General features: G+C 35.7%; 1 protein-coding gene across 1 annotated transcript in view; it reads right to left on the reverse strand.

Moving 5' to 3' along the window:
* Positions 1-654: 654 nt before the first annotated feature.
* The window catches only part of LOC125763299 (protein Gawky-like), a 36,380-nt gene continuing 17,748 nt past the window's right edge, over positions 655-19,286 (reverse strand). Inside the window, exon 9 of the mRNA XM_049426243.1 lies at positions 655-19,225. Coding sequence (XP_049282200.1) covers positions 19,086-19,225 — 140 coding nt within the window. The 3' untranslated portion in view covers positions 655-19,085. The remainder of the gene's footprint in view (positions 19,226-19,286) is intronic.

Raw genomic sequence — 19,286 nt, forward strand, 5'->3', positions numbered from 1 at the left:
TGCTGCAGACAAAGAAAGTTATTCACAATCGATGTGCCAGTTGTGTGGACACGTTTGATAAATGTTTCACTGCAACGTAATAGACGAAAAATTACGTATTACAGGAAAGGAGTTTGCTGTTATTGGTTTTTCATCCCAATTTATTAAAAATCAAAATATATCATGTTGCATTTTTGGTTGAAACATGTGGCACAACAAGGACAGCTTTGCACTACAAGATACGATCTGGTAGAGATTTGTTTTTTTACAATGTAGTTTAAATCCAGATCTTATTTAAAACTTAGAAGAAAAAATTTAAACATTTTTTTGCCAATTCTTACTATTACTTTATGTGAACATGTGGCGCTTCTAGAAATCTGATGTTGGCGCGAAATTTCGTAACGAACTGCTTGAAATAACCCAACGGACACAATTCAAAAAATTACCCCATTACGTTACCTAGCGTTACGCGTTACGATGCAGAGCTGTCAGTTTTGAATATCTGTAGTGATGGGCACATTCAAATGGGCAGGTAGAAATATGCTTAGCCGACTTGGTTTTTACTGAAATAGTTCATAGAGAGTACGGTTATACTTATATACTAATGCATTAATCGGTGATCGGATATTAGCTGAACATTTTAATTCTTTCACACTAAACACAGTAAACAAAAAGTTTGGTTTAATATGCTTTATTTGTCAATCAACGAGTACAATTACGGTTACATTGATATTTTTTGCTTGTTTTTTGCTCACAACTATTCACTAGTTTCATTTGTTGTAGGTTTTCGCCTACACACTTATCAATTTAGTCATTTAAATGTTTCACTGCCCTGGCCGTCTAGCTCCCTAGGGCCCAGTCACACACCCACACACACGCTTTAATGCTTTCCTGTTCTACTTTAGTGCATTCGTTACATTTTGTCTTTCATTCGATACACGACATATAGAACCCCCTTTGTGTTTTTTTCAGTGAATTGGATCGGTGGCGAAGGTTCTACCAAAGTTATGGTTTATAGTGTTGGATTGTGGTTTTGTTTTGTTTTGTTATGCGTTCGATTACTTCCTCACGCAGTTACATTTGGTTGTAAACTCAAATGTTGGCTGTTTATTTTATGTTGTGTATCATTACTTATATGCTTATAGTCTATTTGTAACGCTATATCAAATACACATCACATGACTATTTCACTATATTTATTTATTATCCCCCATTTTGCTTCTTTTTTCATTCTCTATCCGCTCGCGGTTTGCTTTTGCAAAACATTTGCCCCCTGTGCTATTCATTGCTCGTATTTACGTTTATACTTGTGTCGCTTCTTGCACCGATGCATGGATTTGGTTAACTAATCACGTTTTTTTTCTCTTTTTTTTTCATCAAACCATTTCTGCTCTCGATTAGCTTTCGAGACAGAGGGCACATCATTCTAACATTGCATCAATGGATATGGTACTGTCCACCAGAAACTTACCCTAGAAATGCATTCTAGCTTTGCACAAAACCCTTTTATCTACTCGCAATCACATGCACCTTCGAGATGCAAACCATACTGCACGATGTTTATAATGAACACATTCCCTCTTTCGCTGCCTTCATTCCTATAGCCAACCCTACCAGCATCCTTCGGCCATTTCGGTCATTGCATTTAATATTTAGTTACGTGTTTTATTTTCTTTTTTTTAATATTTTCCCTTGTAAATGAGTATCACTCATATGTTATGCCTCAGTAATACAGTCCGCTACTTCAATGGCAAGAAATGGAAATAAGATAATCAACTGCCCTTCTCGTTCGCACCATCAACTTTTGCTTCTGCTTATCGACTCAATACATTAAAGCGTTTTCATATTACTCAGAGTTTTGTGTGGTTTTGTTTGTTTGTTTGTTTGTTTGTTTATTTGTTTGTTTGTTAGTGTTCTTCACTCGTCTCTCTTTGCTATTGCTGATGCAAATATCTCTCAAATATTTGTGTAATTTTTCTCGCTCGTTCCCACTTAAAATACGATCACGTGACATTGTGTTCAGATTAAAGTTTATTTCACATTCACTTGTCAGTCACTGCTGGTCTGCTGTCCATCGTTTTCGTATATATTTTATTAATCGATTGCAAACTTTCTAGTCCCGTTTTGTATCTTCATGTTCACGAACATTACTTATTGTAAAATAAGAAAAAATATATATATTTGTATTGTTCAATCTATTTAGCGTGCCTTAGTATCTAATCCGCACCTCTAAACAGTTTGAGTCTGTAATGTCTGTATGACGTTTATTTTTTTCCCTTCTTCTTCTTTTTTGTATGTTTGATGACTTACTTAGTAGTACGCTCCTTTCTTTCTCTTTTCATTAAACTTTTTGCTACGTTCTTTTGAAGTTACTACCATTAATTACCACGTATTCAACATTATCTGTATAAGAAGTATTACCCACGTGCTAGTTATTGTTATTACTAAAATTATCTCATTTTGATTGGTCACATTTATCGCGTTTTGAAAGATTTGCTGTAGAAGTTACATACACATACATCTATATATATATATAGCTTTTATCTGCTTATCTTCAATCTTTGAGAGTTTCGGAGTCACATGTTATGTTTGTTTTGCCTGTTGTTTGATTTGTAACTGGACCATATAATCCAATCATTCTGTTATGTTCCGCTTGTTCATTCCACTTGCTTTACTGCTAATTACTCACTCACGCAGCAACATTTTGGGAATCATACTGTTAATACAAGTTTTGCTTGTGAGTTTTCATCTTTCTAAGTTGTTCGATATTTTGCGACACACGTTTTGTTTAAAAACTTCTTCTTCCGGTCCTTGTTTTGTGTCATGTTTTGCACATTCGCAATAGTGTTATTGTTTCTTTTGTTTTGTTTTGTTTTTTTTTTTGCACAAGATTTTTCTTCTACAAAGTATGAACCTTTCACTGTTTACATTCACTTCAAATTCGACTGTGATACATGTTTTTCCTGCTTACCAGGGGAATGAACGAATTGCCATTACTACCATTTTGACTACATCAGTACGAGAACACATATATAAATATCAGTTTTAGGTTCTTTTATGATAAGAGATGACATTGAGTATGGCGGTGATGCATGATGATGCGGCCACATATTGATACCATATAACCTATCATGTGCCGTGTTCGTTGCTGGTCCGCGTTAACGCGTTTGGTTGGATCGTTATCTCGTTTTGTATTAACTTTGTGTGTTTCTTTAGCCTTCCTTTAGCAGTTACCGGTTATGTGATGGTTTTGAAAAATGTACTTGTATATATTCATATATGTATATATATATATATTTTTATAGGATGCTTTGTTTGTATAATGATGATATTACATTTAGTCAGGAATACAAAAATAGATTCGAAAGATAATGTAGGTAAGTTTTCGTTTCGTTTTCATTTTCTTTTATGTGAGAAGATATTGCGAAAAAACTGACATCAATGCCACGAAGAGTGAAAAAGAGATTGGAAGAGAGTTAGATTCTCTCCAATCCTTTACATGACTATTGTTTTATTATTAGTTCACACATTTAGAGATAGATTTCATGTATATATATAATATAGTATATAATATGATTCACAATTATTTATCACTTGCGTCATTTGTTTGCCTTTATTGATGTATTTTTTTTTTATTTTAGGAATTTGTTCCAACAACAGGAAGGCTGAAATACACTTACATACGTATCATTTATATAGTTTCATTTGCATCGATTTGTTTTGGTTTGTAAAATGTTTTTTTTACCTTTCTTCTTTCTGTGTTTAAGCACACTGCGTATGTGTTACACTTTGTTGTGCATACTTATAAAGTAGATTGGCTTTTTCTTTTTTTTGTTTGTTTGTTTGTTTGATGTTGTAACACATTCCCCAACAACGTGTGCGGGCACACGGTTTGGTTAGGTCTACGAATTTAATCTTATAAAAGTACGACGACACATCGATTTGATTGATCCAACAGTTTTGTGAGGAAAGGTGGTGGGCGCAAAGTTTGTAAACTGTTTTGTTTTGTTTCGTTAATTTATGCTTATACAACAAAGAGAAGAAAAAAAACTATCCAGCTATGACACCTAAAATTGTTCACATTCATCTACTAGGCAAACACCGTCGAATCCACGGGTCGAATTCTAAACATCGAGCGAACGGTGTACAGAATTATTGCGGAATCTCTCATATAACACACATCGAAACATTCACGTATATTTGAAAGTTTTTTTTTTGTTATAAAATTTTAACTTTTTCATTTTTTTTTGCTCTTTTTTCTTTGTTTTTCCTGCACTAGTTATAAACACACGGGACAGATAAAGTCATTTATGGTAGGAGGATTGAGAGATAAGATCAAGTCTTTGTATTATTAAAGCTGAAGCTGAAACACTGAATCGCTCATATATTTTTCTTTCCCTTCCCTTGTCTCCTGCTGTACCGATAAATAGTGTGGCCTACCAGTGTGGCCTGTACCAGAGAAGCGGTAAGTAAGGTATGGAAAAGTAATATAATTCCCATTTTATCACCGTCGAATTCGTATTCGTGACGGTGTACCTAATCAGCTAGTTGGAACCTGTATGTTTGTTTTGCATTTTTATCATTGAAGAAAATGACACTTCGAAATGCTTAATATCTTTTAAGTCAAATCCAACCATGTGGAATCATTTCACATACAATTTATAAACAAAACATCAAATAAGAAAAAAGTCAAATATTAACCAAAATAGTTTCAGTGGTCTATTACTACAAATCGGCTGCTAAAAGTGTGTAATAATTTGACAAATTTTGACTAGGGTTTTCGCTTACCACCGTATAAAATAAAGCATTGTTTATATAGTTGATGCTTCCCCAAATAGTTTGCTCGCTATTGCTTTTGTATGATGTAGTCTTGCTTTAATATCGAAGCTTCGTCGGAGAGGTATGAAGTTTGATTATCGAATGTGATTGATTTTTTTTTGTGTTTTGTTTTTCGTTTTAATAGCGACTAGGAATAGGAAGGTAGGAATATTGCAGCCTTTGGCAGACCGAAAAACATCTTGATACACCTTAGCGTTTGTCAGAGATCAGTGTCGTTGTCGTGTTAAAAAACCAATTTTGGTCGGTAGTAATGTTTGTGTTCCGTTTTTTTTTCTTTTGTTTGGCACATTTAGCAACATTTAACGCGATGTTAGTATTTTTGTTGAAATCAAGCTACTTCCAAAAGCAAAAAACATATTCAAACGATTGCTGATCGGTTGCATTCCTGTCTTAATTTTTTAAGCTTTTTAATGTAATTCTTTCCATACTGTGCCTTTTGCTTCTCCTTAGTTTGTTAGTTGGTATGGTTTTTATGTGTTTCCTTTTTATCTGTTTTGTTGTTTAAAATTCGGCCCCATGCATGATTATGTGTGTATGTGTATTTGTGTGACGTACACATTTTACGCACCCTTTTTAGAACTTTCACTCTCTCCAACGATCGGTTGGATAGCGATCAGATGCAACTGACCTTTATTGATGTAAATGTTTAGAATTTCTTATTGTATTGTTTTTGTTGACAGTTTAATTTGTTTGTCATTCTGTTTTTTTTTTTTGGTTTTTTCTTTTAACATTTGTTTCCACTTGTCTCCATTCCTGTGTTTGTTCTCTTCTTAGTTTTGTTGTTTGGTTATGTTTTTCTGCCAAGACGCCATAAAACAAGGAACATATGTGTCACCTTACTGCTTTATTTAACTAAACTATCGATCTAGCTCTTACCGGTTCCGGTACCTCCACTATACGGTTTTGCTCGCTTTCTTGCATGTACCCGCTGTGCGTTACATTATCCACTAGGGATTTTTCTGTTAACCGTATGGTTGGGTGACCATCGTCAACCAACATACAAGTATTTATCTAGATTTATTTAGTAGTAGTTTCTTTATTTTAGTGCTGTTTTCTCTCCAGGTGAGCGGTCATACCCAGATGCTAAGGCTTCCTGGGGATGTATTCGACTCGTTATTATTGAAGGCAAATGAAAAACTTAAAAACAAAACTTCGTAAGCTGGCCCACTAGCCTACAATTACACGCACACACTATCTCTCGCCTAGAAGTCGCTTATTGCAAAATTGTTTATCTTACTCATATATAAACAAAATGTCACAAGTTTTCAACTGCTGGCGTCTAACATTGTTCTTTGTAGTATATTTCGTTTCGTCTTAATGCTTAATCTAATTTTGTTTGTTTGTTTTTTTTATTCATATTGGTTGGAAGCTTAATTGTAAGCTTTTTTTCACATCAAATCTCATATGAGAGCATACAAACACACACACGCGCGCGCGCGCTCACACACATCAACTACACAGCGCACACTATCTACTACACACCACGGTTGATATTTAATTTATCTATCATTTTGTTCTTCACTTTGTTTTACCACATAAAATTATTGATTTATCGCGCACCGAAATAGTTAGTTTATTATTTATGTTTTTATTATTTCTTTTAACACGCATGTACGCGTTTGCATCTGCTTATTTCCCGGCATATTTTCCACCACAATTTATACTGGATAAACGATGACATATGTGTGTCCGTCGCTAACCTTACATAGAGTAACGCATATTTCATTCGTAGATTTCGTTTGTTTTGTTTTTTTGTTTTGTTTTTTAGGTTTTTAAACGTTCTACCTTTCATTGGATGGCTTTTTCATCAGATATATTGTTCTTCTATTCATTCTATTGCACACCATTTATAGTTTGGTTGGTTTTAAGTGTTTCCCTTTCTTGTTTGTTTAAGGTTTCTCGCTTCACCGACGGGCAAATCTTTCACACGATTCAAATCAGTCTCATATCACTTCCAGACGCAATGGTATACGTTTCACTGAATAAGAAGTGGGATAAACCATAAAAAGCACGTATTTAATACCAAATGTATAAAAAGCATACGTTACATCATATGTGTTCCGAACAACCGTAAAGCGAAACAATAACTTCAATCATGCAGTTATTATAAGGCATCGAAATAATAACGTCTCTGCTAGATGGAATGTAAAATAATTGCACTTTTTAAACAATGTATTACGACAAAACTTATTCATCTAGCTTCTCTCCTGCGCACTGGTGTTTAATGCTTAAATTTAAAAATAAAAATCCGTTCTGCCCTTCAACAAAAGTTCAGCGCGCTGTTGCACCGCAGCTGCCATCCATACTAATGATGTTTTGCTAATAATGTACATTGTTTTCCAATTTGCCGTTTTTGGACGTTTGGACACACTTTAACTTTAAAGGGTACACCGGTTTTGTGTACATTTGCCGCCCAAAAACGCATTTCCGATTTAAAAAAAACGCTTTGCTTCTACCACACATCCTCTTTTGGTAATATTAAGGCTCCCAGTCTAGCAATGCACCGCATGAATGTAATGAACGCATGTGCGCACGTTTGCTGGAAAGTTTCTTCTAGCATCATTTATTTGTAATTATCCTTTTCACTTTGTTTATGTATGTGTGTGTTTTTCTTTGTTTTTACGTTGAAAACTTGAATAATATTGTTTATTCACGCATTCTCTTATGAGGCATACAATTAAAACAGCTGTCTATTTATCCACTTTTTTCCTTTTTGTTTTCTTACATCTTTTTCTTAGAGAAAATACTGTTTTTTGCCCTCTAGATGATTTAATGCGTTTTTTGTTTGTTTGTTTGTTTTGTTGTTGTTTGTAGGTGGTATTCGTCGTTTTGTTGCACAAGTTTCATTGCCCGCTTTTTATTTTCCAAATCTACACATGGAAGTTTTGTTGTTGTACGATCTGCCGACTACTAACACTAGCTTCACAAAGATGACTAAGGTTACTAATAGAGCAGACAGCATTCATGGCATGATCGTACCGATGTCCTTTAGTATATCCTTTGCTTTTTGACACCGTTTAGTCAAAGTGTTGCTTCACGCTTCCCGAGTTCCCATTTGAGCCAAAGCCTCGCATTCGGATCTGTGTTTCCGGGCTGGTTCATCCGGGACGGGATGCTGCCCACATTGATTCTTACTTTATTATTTGTGCACAGCCAAATCCCGAGAAAGTCTCTCCTCTCATTGGTTTTGGTTGTTGTTCCGCATTGGTTGGTTGTGTTCGCCGTTCGCTTCGGTAATAGTATATGCTGTTCGCATTGTTCATTCCCTTTTGGTTACTATATGTAACCTAGGTGGTTTTGCGAATGTGTTCTAAGTTTCATGTATTGTGTTCAGTACCTTTTTTTTGCAGTATATAATTGATCCGCTTGTTAGATTGCAGTTTGTTTTGTCTTGTCTTATTGAACCCTGTTTTGCGTTTGCGGCCATTCCACGAAACATTCACCAAAACACACCATTTATGTATATTTTATACTAATGCTCTTTATGTTTTCAGTTTGCGTTTATGTAGCCTCATTATCATTAAACATTTCTACGGGTTCTTTTTGTTCATCTTTCTGTGTTTTTTTGGTACCTTCATTCATTTGTGTGTGTTACACAAATGTAATACGCAAATATTTGTGCTTTTTTTATTTGGGGAATTCAGAACAAAAATGTTTATACTAAGATTTCACTTATTCTAAGCAAGTATTATGTTTTACTCACATTATTTAATTTCTTTTTCATATATATGTATATATATATATTTATATATGTATCCATTTGAGTTCGTCCAAGTAAATAATTGTTTCTTATCGAAGTAAAGATTTTCTTATCGACTATACTCTACATTTTACTCTTCTTCACACTTCAGTGTAGTACACTATTTTTATTTAACTCACAGTTAAAAGCGAATCACTAGATACTATGGGTTTCCATTATCAAATTTAATTCTACATTACGCCGTTAATGCAGTGTAACGTGTTTTGTTTTTGCATTTAATGTTCGTAGCTTCCGTTTTGTTTTTGTTCTGTTAGCACCTTGTTAGTAGCATCGATCAGTTAAACGTTTCTGCAGCTTCTTTCCTCGCAGTTTAGAGCACTTATGTCTAGTTTAGTAACCAGTATTCGGTATCTCTGGGCTTTCACGAACACATTCGAAACTGTTGGATGAACTAATGATTCTTGTCCGATCTTTCTTTTTTTTTCGCTTCAACTACACTCATTCGATATCCTTTCCAGTCGCTAGAAGAACAGCTGCCCATTCTACTCAGTTTGATTGCATGTACACAGACATGATCATCTCTCTAAGCACGGGGCTGCAGTGTTCTCATTTCTGTTCCGTCACTCACAGGTACTAAATAGTGTTGCTTTCGATACGTTAGTGTAGAGATGTGGAGTTTGTGACACCACACCATCACATACCCTATAAGATCATTCAACACTCGTGTAAACCTTACGCCTCGTTGAAGGAAAGGACTTTAATTTTGTTTAGCCAACGAGCAAGCACATCATTGTACGTTAAACCACCGAACGGAGCTGCTGCTGCTGCTGCTGGTGGATTAAGTACATTGGTGGCACATGAGATTAGGATGTAAAGCGTTAATCCGTGTAAGAAAACCGTGGTCAGTTTTCGTTGGCAGTCCGGCATGTGTATGTTTTTGTTTTGTTGTCCGTGAATTGATGCTTCTGGATGCATCGATCACATTTTGGGGTGGGGGTTTCTTGATCTGACGATACTGCTTTCATCTCCGAATGGTTCGGTTGCATACGGAACAGTTCCAAACTCGATTCATATGTGGTCGAAAGAGTTGGCTTTGTACTTTAGAAAATAGGTTCTATTTTTTTTTGCTACACTCGTCGTATACACGGGACTTTTCCCATTCCAACCATCGGTGTTTGTTGTCATGTTGTTGACTGGAGTTGATGTGTAACGTTTGCAACTTAGGCTATTAGCTTCAACTCCACACAGTTGTAGTAGACATTTTGTTTCATTCCTCGTCGAAATTTAGGTTGTCTCCTTTATGTACTGTTCCGTTGTTATTGGCACGCGTCATTGCTCCAGCAGGAGGAGAAACTTGGAGTAGTGTATCTTGATATTCGTTTCATTGGTTTCATTCGTTTCTGCACAACCAATCCGGGCATCTATATACTACCCAAGAATAACTCGAACCGGGAAACTAATATTGGTAATCTCGCTCGTTCGTTATTATTGATTGATTTGCTTGACGATGATATGTATATCTGATGTAGATTAGTGATCATCGCCCGCAGGATTCGATCCGGTGCACCGACAAACGGTTCTAAAGTTCACTTCACTCGTTTTTGAGAGTTCTTTGGCTTGTAATGCGGGTGAATATCGGCTTCATATGCATATTTGGGGGGGGTTTTGTTTGTTACTTGCTTTTTCGTCCTTCGTTTTTTACACGCTCTGTTCTACACACCTCAAGGAACATAAATCACATTCAAGATGGCTGTATGGTTAGAATTTTGTTTTGTATTATTCCGCACTATACACTGGCGTACTTCCTCTGTTGCTATATTCACTCCCTTCAGCTGATTGATCAATACCTCAGCTTTGCTGTTGTTCCGATTATACGCCTACCATATTGCTTGCTGTCCACGCGCACACATTGTGGAATTTTGTGACAAACTACTTGTTAAATACAAAAAAAAAACCATTCGCTTAGCATATTTATAGAGGAAGCAAGCACAGCAAGAAAAAAGACCGAAAAGAAAGTACAGCAAGGAAGATTTGTTGTAATTAATTATTTTTTCAGAGTTTTTTACTTTTCTTACAGTAAGTAGATTCTAGTTCCCTTGATTTCTCGTATGAATATACTATATTAAAGGATCACCACACATATATTCTGTCACAGACAAACACACACCAACGCGATCAGCTACTATTGATCGTGCTACTTACGTACGCAAATTTTAATTTCATCCAATTGATTTTTGATTTTCCTTTCGCCTAAAACATTTAATGCAAACATTTGTCACTAATCGAAAGATATTCTATCTCCTAACACTCTACAGGTTTTGGTTAACACTGTAAGCTCGGGGTCGGTTTTTGCACCAAATTGTACGCACCAGTTTTGCGTACACGATTCGTCGTGGCCCGTTTGATTTTGTTTTTTTTTTTGTTCTTGGGAGTACAAATTTGTTTAGCCATATCTCGATTTTATGAGCGATGTGGAGAAATGAACGCTTGCGGGAACGTATTGTTCCGCAGCTTGGCAAAGCCTTCGTCCAGGTGGCAGTTTTTTAAGGCACTGTCTGTCTTGTTTAAACACATGTTTTAATGTTCTAATTATGTTATTTTTTTGTTTTGTTTTCAAAACGAATATTTATACCAGCCCTCTAGTTTGTTCCATTGACAAAACGAATATAAATTACGATAGATATTTACTTCAGTTTAAGAAGAATCTTACGAGTTGGTAACGCAAGTTGATGTATACTGGATTGCACAAATGATTTGTTTTTATTTTATCATCAAACCAAACTCAAAACAAACACTAGGCACTTAAGACCCCTAAATAAATGTATTACGCAGCACCTGGAAATATTTTCATTCATCATCACAACAACAAACAAGACAGAAAAAAACCCTAAATCATCACCTCTAAAGCCAGATTGGTCAAATGAGAGCAATATGTACGATCTTTAGCTTTCCTTTTATTGGAAGACAGCAATCACTATCATCCTGCGCATTTCGTTTAAGATCTTAAATGTTAACTAAACCGGTCACTATTACTTTGCACTCATTCGTAAGCAATTGCACAGCGATAGATCACTTGTAATAATCACATAATTAACCCGTAAAATGTGTACTCTGAACGCGCGCGATACCAAACAAAGTTGCGTAAATAACTGTGTTCGTAATGTTATCGACTAAAGTTGGAAGTTTTCCGAACATAAACACGGAATCGTTGTGTGAAGAAGGTCGCTAAACACGTATCAAATGCTTTTAAAAAGTAAAGCTAATATTACAAAAATGAATGATGTTTTCTTTTTTTCTTAATAAGGACCAGAATATTCAAATATATCGGTTCAAAGAGGTTCCTAATTTGTCACTAACTAGAAGGTTGGGAAATACTAACCCATGCTGGGAAAAGAAAACTGTCATTTAACTTACGCAGTACGTCCTGTCGCTGCACTATCACGTAAAATGCATTTCCCCTACCCCGATGTGGTCCTACACCTTGGCTTTTGATTATCGCTTGACTGTGTTTTGTAAGTACATTAAGAAGGCGAACATTGTTTCACAGATGCATCAGAACTATTACGAAAGAACTAGCTTTATCAAACCACATGGACGCGTTTCGTACCTAGGCTGGATAATACGGTTTACACATCGATCGGAGAGAAATTGTACACATTCGGTTAACATATTTTAACGTTGGAAGATACATTGATATGAAGCTACCACATTCAAGTACAAGAGCATGCACATATAGACACGTAGAGAATGGAATTTTACACCTTATCGAAGAACAGCACTACACACTAATGATCTCTGTTTTGATTATGCAAACTAATGGCATTTTATGCTTGTATTAGATGTTTCTATTCATCTTCACTATCATTCCCCCATTGTTGCCTTGAATCTAACCAAAAGCTATGTGAATGCTATTGTTTCCTGTTTCCTGTTTCCCGTTTGTCTGCTCTGGTTTAAATAGACGGAAAAAAGGGTCATAACTTGCGTACAGAGCTAATGCTAGTAGAAGGTTCCATATAAACTTAGTTCCCTGAAATTATGAGAAACGTGTGCGCGTGGCTTCATTCCTATTATTTGTGCATACATACAACACACATCAGAGCACAGCCTTGTGGAATTCATCATATCCTGTCTGGAGAATGGAACTATTGCAAAACCGATGCATCCCTTACGTTTATTGATGTTATGTTTATATCTTCCACTAACGACACATCGAAAGCTATATCTAAAACATTCTTATTTATTGTATTGTGTTTGTTCCGTTGGAACCTTTTTTTAAACACTATTTTACCTTTGTGTCTTGTCTACCTTTTTTTTCTTCTTTGCTTGAGCCTCTTGTGATTGCAGCAGTTAGTCGTATTAGTAAGATTTCGTCGTATTGGTTCATCCCCTTTGTCATGTCTTATTAGTGGTCTGCCTTGTTTCATTTAACAAGTGTTATGTAACTGTTTGGCGAAATACATCATATCTCAAGTAATTTTGGTCATTTTATCTTATTTTCTGCCCGCTTCCATTTCGAATACCATCTTAGGCCTTTAGTATGCCAGAACTAGCTGCATTTTACAGACGATTAGGATAAAATTGCTATCTCTTTCGCATTCATTTGGAGCGCATTGGACTTGTTTTATTTTTTAAACCCTTTCCCTCGCTTTAACGCTTCAATTGGGATGTACTGCCGTATAATACTAAATTTTTTTCGTCTTTTTTTTCCTTTTTTTTGGAGTTTATGGCATGTCACATTTTCGTTAAACTTATTTAAGTTATTTGTTACTTTTCATCGATAGTGTACGTTTAGTTAAATGTTGATAACATTATATCTTATACATGTAATTGCGCAAATATTTCCTTACATTACGATGGGCAGATTTTTCTTCTTATTTTTTTTTGTTGCTGTTATCAGCGGCTCATAATATCTCGTTAAAATACATTCATGGTTTCTGCAATTACTAAACTTGATCACACACTTTATCGGCGGTTAGAATGTATTGGTTATCAATTATTTTCGATCGTTATGTGGCGGGTCTAGCTTGTGTTTTTTTTTCTCTCTCTCTCTCTTTTTATTCATCTTGGTTAATGCGATTAACCTTCAGTGATGCTACCATAAAGCAGTATTTGTTCTTTGATTTTCCATGTATAGGATGATGATGATAGTTGATGCTACGTCCCGTACGTTTTATTTCATAATAAATCCCTCGTTTTGACTACACGCTATCCTTGCCATCGATGTTTATCGATGTCGCCATGCAGTCACAATTGATTTCTCCCTTTTTTCAGCTTATCGTTAATTGTTACATCTGAAAGAGCACCTTTGCATTGATTACTTTCAATATTCACTTCGTGTTATCAACCTTAGTCTTGTTTTCAAGTGAAGGGTTGGATTGATTCATCTAAACACAACTTGAAACGCATTTTCTAGTTTGCCACCTTTCGGACAGGATATACACCATGCAAAAAGGTAAGTTGGTATGTAACACAGCATTATCCGATAGAGGTTAATAGTAGATTCTACGTTAATGTAGGAAATGACACTTCACACTTAGAATAAAGACGAGGAAAATAGTACAGTTATTATGGTTTTACCCCATGCAAATATAGGTTTCTGAGGGGTCAGTATTTGGACAGAACAAGGAACACAAAACGATTAGTTTGTCTGGATGTATGTTGCTTCTGCTTTCTTCTTTAGTGTTATATTCAGCGCTTATGATGGAAATGTTATGATTTCATCTTTGTTTTTCTTTGATTGTTTTTGATCATGAACATCTAAACAAGTAGATCAAAAATTTGGCTTTGTTTTTCATCTGGTTTACTATTTGTAAACACCATATAGGCATGCTTTCCACATTGTGACTAGAATGGACGATCGGGCATTATGCTGTTTGCAAAACGATCCGATTACCAGTTAAATAAAATCGGTTCAAAAGACTTCACAGCAACTCACTACCAATTTTAGTGCATATTATAATTGTAGTTTTGTTCTACTTTCCCCTTCCATTCGCTCAGGTATCGTCAGAATCGATTTAGTAAAGTATATTCCATTGAAAAATAGTCTAAAGATGAGGACCAGGCAAGTGTCCAACTACAGAGTTCCATCGAATCGAATACATGATTGGGAAATAAATGAAACAATAATGTAATAAAGCTGTTTTCGATACATATCATTAGTCCGATAGGCTGATGGAGAATACCTGCAGAACTACAAATTCCGTCCTAGCCCCAATCATACACAAACTTTATCAACATCAATATCGTTTTTTTATCAGAATTCTGCCGTTTTAATTATATTGTCATAATTCAGTGTTATTTGCCATGCTGCATTATGAATAATGTTCGGAGTTATCAATCGCTCTACCTGCTTGTTCGTTTTATGTGTTGTGCAATGATAGTTCATCCAATGTCGGATCGCCCCTTATCGGCAGCGCCATTTTTTCTTCTACTCCATTTTGCTTTTTACGTGATTGTTTTAATCGTATGAGTATTTTATAGTTGTGTGTCGTACATTTTTCTTCAATTGTACACTACAATCATATGATATAAGTATTACAGATACTCTGTTCCATTCATGTTTCGCTTGTGTTGCACAATTGTCATAAATTTTAAAAATTTCCACCAACTTCACTTGCGACCAAGAAGCATGGATTAAATTCATGTCATTTCCTTGTTATCGGTGTATTGCTATATGCCTAATCACTAATAATGATGTTATATAAATAGAATCTTTCTGTCTCTGCGCTATGCATTGAGTTTTAGTGTACTTAAATACTAAAATATATTCCCAATCCCCCGTTTTTCTTTTTGCATTTCTTTGCTAAGTGTGATGCCTCAAATGTTGCCTCATTTCTTATGATATCTAGATAAAATTTCACTGTATTCCCTTCAAATCTCCCACCAAACATTCACACATATTTTGATATCGTTTCATTATAAGTTTGCACCAAGAACATATTTCTACCACCAGCTTATCAAATACTTGCACAGGTTCGTCATAAAACGCTTTTTGCTTTCGTGTTTCTGTTTTGTATTACAATTAGCAAATGTTGCGCGTTTTTGTTTTCTTCATATGGGTATAGGTATCTGCACAACATTAGATGTAGTACAGTTTGTGACATTATTGTGTTGCCTTGTGTTCACAAATACATTGCTAAATCGTTTGTACACTTTATTCGCATCATCAGCCATGCAACACATTGGTGTTCCCATGTTATAGCATTTCGTTAACAAACGTTCATCTGGAAATAGATTTTTCAAGCATTCTAGTAGATTTGTTTGTTTCATACGCCCGTTCCCTCTTTATTCTATTGAAGACACCGTTCCATCAAGCAGCATCTTGCAATGATCGCCTTCCGACAACTTTTCTTCATTAGGAAATGCAAATTAAATTTGGACTTCCTGAGGCCATGGGTTTGGCAGGTTGTCACAAGACAATCAGTGAATCAGCATATAAATATAGACGCAATGAAAACAATCCAAAATAAATTGCTAGCTCTTCTGCAGTTCTCACCCAAAGAGGTAAACACGAAAGACACATACAATAATACAAATCTTCACACCGTCACTACACAACATTCATTTGGAATATATCGGTAATTCGATTTGGTTTTTGCATTTCCATACCCAATGTTCATGTTTGTTTTAGTAAATAATCCATCCTTCAATAGTTTGCCTCTGTGCTGTCTTCTGTTTTACTTCATTCGTACGGTGAAAGCTATTGGAGTGTTTGGTTTGCAACCATTCTTTAATTTTGTTATCACATGTTTGGCCAATATCCTTTCCATAGCTTCGGATTCGTTTGCATTTGCGACGAAAGACACTAACAATAAGCAATTTGACGAATGGATTTAAACCATACACGCTGATCCTTAAGCTACGTGTTAAGGATGCGCATCTAAACATTCACTGTTCCCTTTTTGAAGAGTGGAAAGTTTACGCTTAAAACAATAATAATAATGCTCATTTTATTTCATGCTCTCTCTCTCTCTCTTTCTCTGTAGCGTGATTCTTACTATATGCTAACATGAAATATTGCTTTAGATTACTTACGCACAAGAGTAGTGATAAGGGGAACGTTTACCTCTTTACATCATTCTTTGTGCCTGCCACTAATCATTCTGTGCGTGTTCTCTCGCGAACGTAACAACAAGGAAGTTCCCTTGTAAAGCATTACATTCTTCAAACATTATTCGGTGTGCGTTTATCGTATCGTAGATGTATCGAGTAGAAAACATATGTGCGCATTCGAAGATAGCTTAGTCACATTCAACATGAGAAAAAATCACATATATTTTCTTACTTAAACCCATATTTAAAGATACAAAACAAATTCATCATAAATTCATACTAGGAATGTGGAATAGAAAAATATTCGAAACGATCATAATAACGTAAGCAAACTGCATAATGTAAAGAACTTCGTTAAGGTAATAATTTAACACAATCATCAATGAACATATTCTAACCCGATACGTTGCAAACTAATAAAGGCAGCGTTTGGAGATGATTTTTAAAATTAGTAAAACATAGATTCACGGTATATCAGTAGCAGCTTTAAATGAAGCGTATTAAATCTACGGTGACAATAGTTTACAGTGCACCGGTGACACTTAAATATGTAGACGGTTGTAAGTGTTTGGTGAGTAATGTATGCAAGGTTTGCAGAAAATAAACCTAGGTTTGAGTGTATAATGATCATCTTTCTACTACATTCATTGCTCGTAAGCCTGGTTTAGAAAATCACAACCTTGCCAACGTTTAAAGTACACTCACTCTATCTGATATACGCTCAAACTGGCAGATAGCATTTGTTTCGACGACTGTGCGTCAATCTCGCGGTCCCATTGTTAATTCCAAAACCCCATCTCTATCCATGCTGTTGTACCTTACAATCGAACAGGAACAAAATACGAACGTGAAGTGGACGTATTAATAATGGCATTACATTCGTCAGAATGAAAATTTTAGAATACAATTATTGGAAATCTGATTCATCTCTGGTTGGCTGTAAGCCCGTGTCATTAGGTGAATAATGTTTTGACGGTTCCATTAATTCATGCTACTCCAATCGACCACTGGTTTATGAACGGAAGCCCATCCCTTAACATGAGATCAATAGTCTCCGGTGTTAGTTTTTTTTTTTGTTTTGTTTGTTGGTTTTGTTTCAATTTCTGTTTGTAAACCTTACCGAACTTTTTTGGTTTTATTTGCTACGTTCTGTTTTTTTCTCTTTGTTTTTAATTCAGCCCTCTAAACAACTGAACGAGGGTGCTTCAAATTTAGTGTCCTTCCAATAAATGGTAAAGATTTGTTCCCTGTTTCACTATCCTCACTACACTTAGTAAATGCACATTATACGATGTTAGCTGTTGGAACGAGATGGAACGGGAACGGGTTGGAGGAGATGGGGAAAAAAGGGAGGTAGGTTTTGTTCTAGTACAAACATAAGCGTTTTCGTATATCAATTCTCCTCACCTGTTACCATTGGTTAACCAACAATTAATTTAACATCCATTCACTTAGCTCCTCATTGGTCGAGCATAAAATTAACTAAGTAATGAAACTAAAAACTGTAACAAATAAATAGTTTAGGCAAAAAAAAACAATCAGAACTTCGACGAAAACTTATTACATACTCATCGCATAATTTGCCACTTTTGCTACCCATGTGGAAAGGAAGCAAGGTTCGTCTTAGTTCCACCCTACTGGTTGTATCTGTTTCTTCGGTGTAAACTAACAGGTTCATATGTTGCCTTAAAGTATACGTCATTTCATATGTATTACATGTTCCTGAAACGCACGGTATATATTCGTTACTGCTTAGGTAAGTTGTTTTACATTTTAAACGATCTTTCACTCGTTTTTATGTTGTTGTTTTTCAATCATAATCCTGTCTGCCTGTGATGATTTCGAATTCTAACGTATTTGTTTGTATCGAATATATAGTAGAATGCTCTACAGAGCGCACTTCGTGATAGGTTGATTTTTTTTCCTTCTCCACTCTGTCGCATTTTAATGTGACCTTGTGCATTCACCAAACGCAGAAGTATGTTACTTTCATCGGCGTACGCACACACCTTACAGCTAATTTACTCGTTTGCTTCAAAAAGCATTGCTTATTTGCATTTACATAAAAAGCGGTGTGAAAATTAAACATTAATCAACAAAACCATTTGTACCTTCTTTTTCTGTAACGGGAATAACACTTATTGATTGGTCTAAGCGTTTGATTATGGTTGCGTCCGTTTTAACTAGTTATGTTCTAAAACATTACAACGCACCACACACACACACACAGATTCGAGGATTGTGTAGTGTACAACCGCCCATGGTTTGAGTGTCGCTTGAAAGCGCATCACAATACTTTACGTTACAAAGTTAAAACTAACTCCCGAACACAGCGTCCAATCTGGGTTGAAGGTTCCCTGCTTGCTCTTCTGGATTGTTCCGCATAAAACGTTGCTTTTTTTAAAAACTTACCACTAATTCCGTTCGGAAATTCACCGGACACGCTTGACGAATGGCGAAAGCACATCACTTTTCAAACCGTAGTTCTCATATTGCTGGTGTTGCTGGTCACAGTTCAATTAAGCTCGCCAACGAGTAAATTCTCCGGAAGGAATGAGTTCAAATTCGATGGAGTACCCCTTTCAGTCGGACCATCCAGTGGCGTCCACAGATTATTGCCTCCACCGGAAGACGACCATGACGGGCCCCAGGTATCTATGAAAATATCATTATGTTTTGATGTCAATATGATGGTCCTTTTAATGCGACTACAACC

The sequence above is a fragment of the Anopheles funestus genome, chromosome 2RL (genome assembly GCF_943734845.2).
Source record: "Anopheles funestus chromosome 2RL, idAnoFuneDA-416_04, whole genome shotgun sequence".
Taxonomy (NCBI): domain Eukaryota; kingdom Metazoa; phylum Arthropoda; class Insecta; order Diptera; family Culicidae; genus Anopheles; species Anopheles funestus.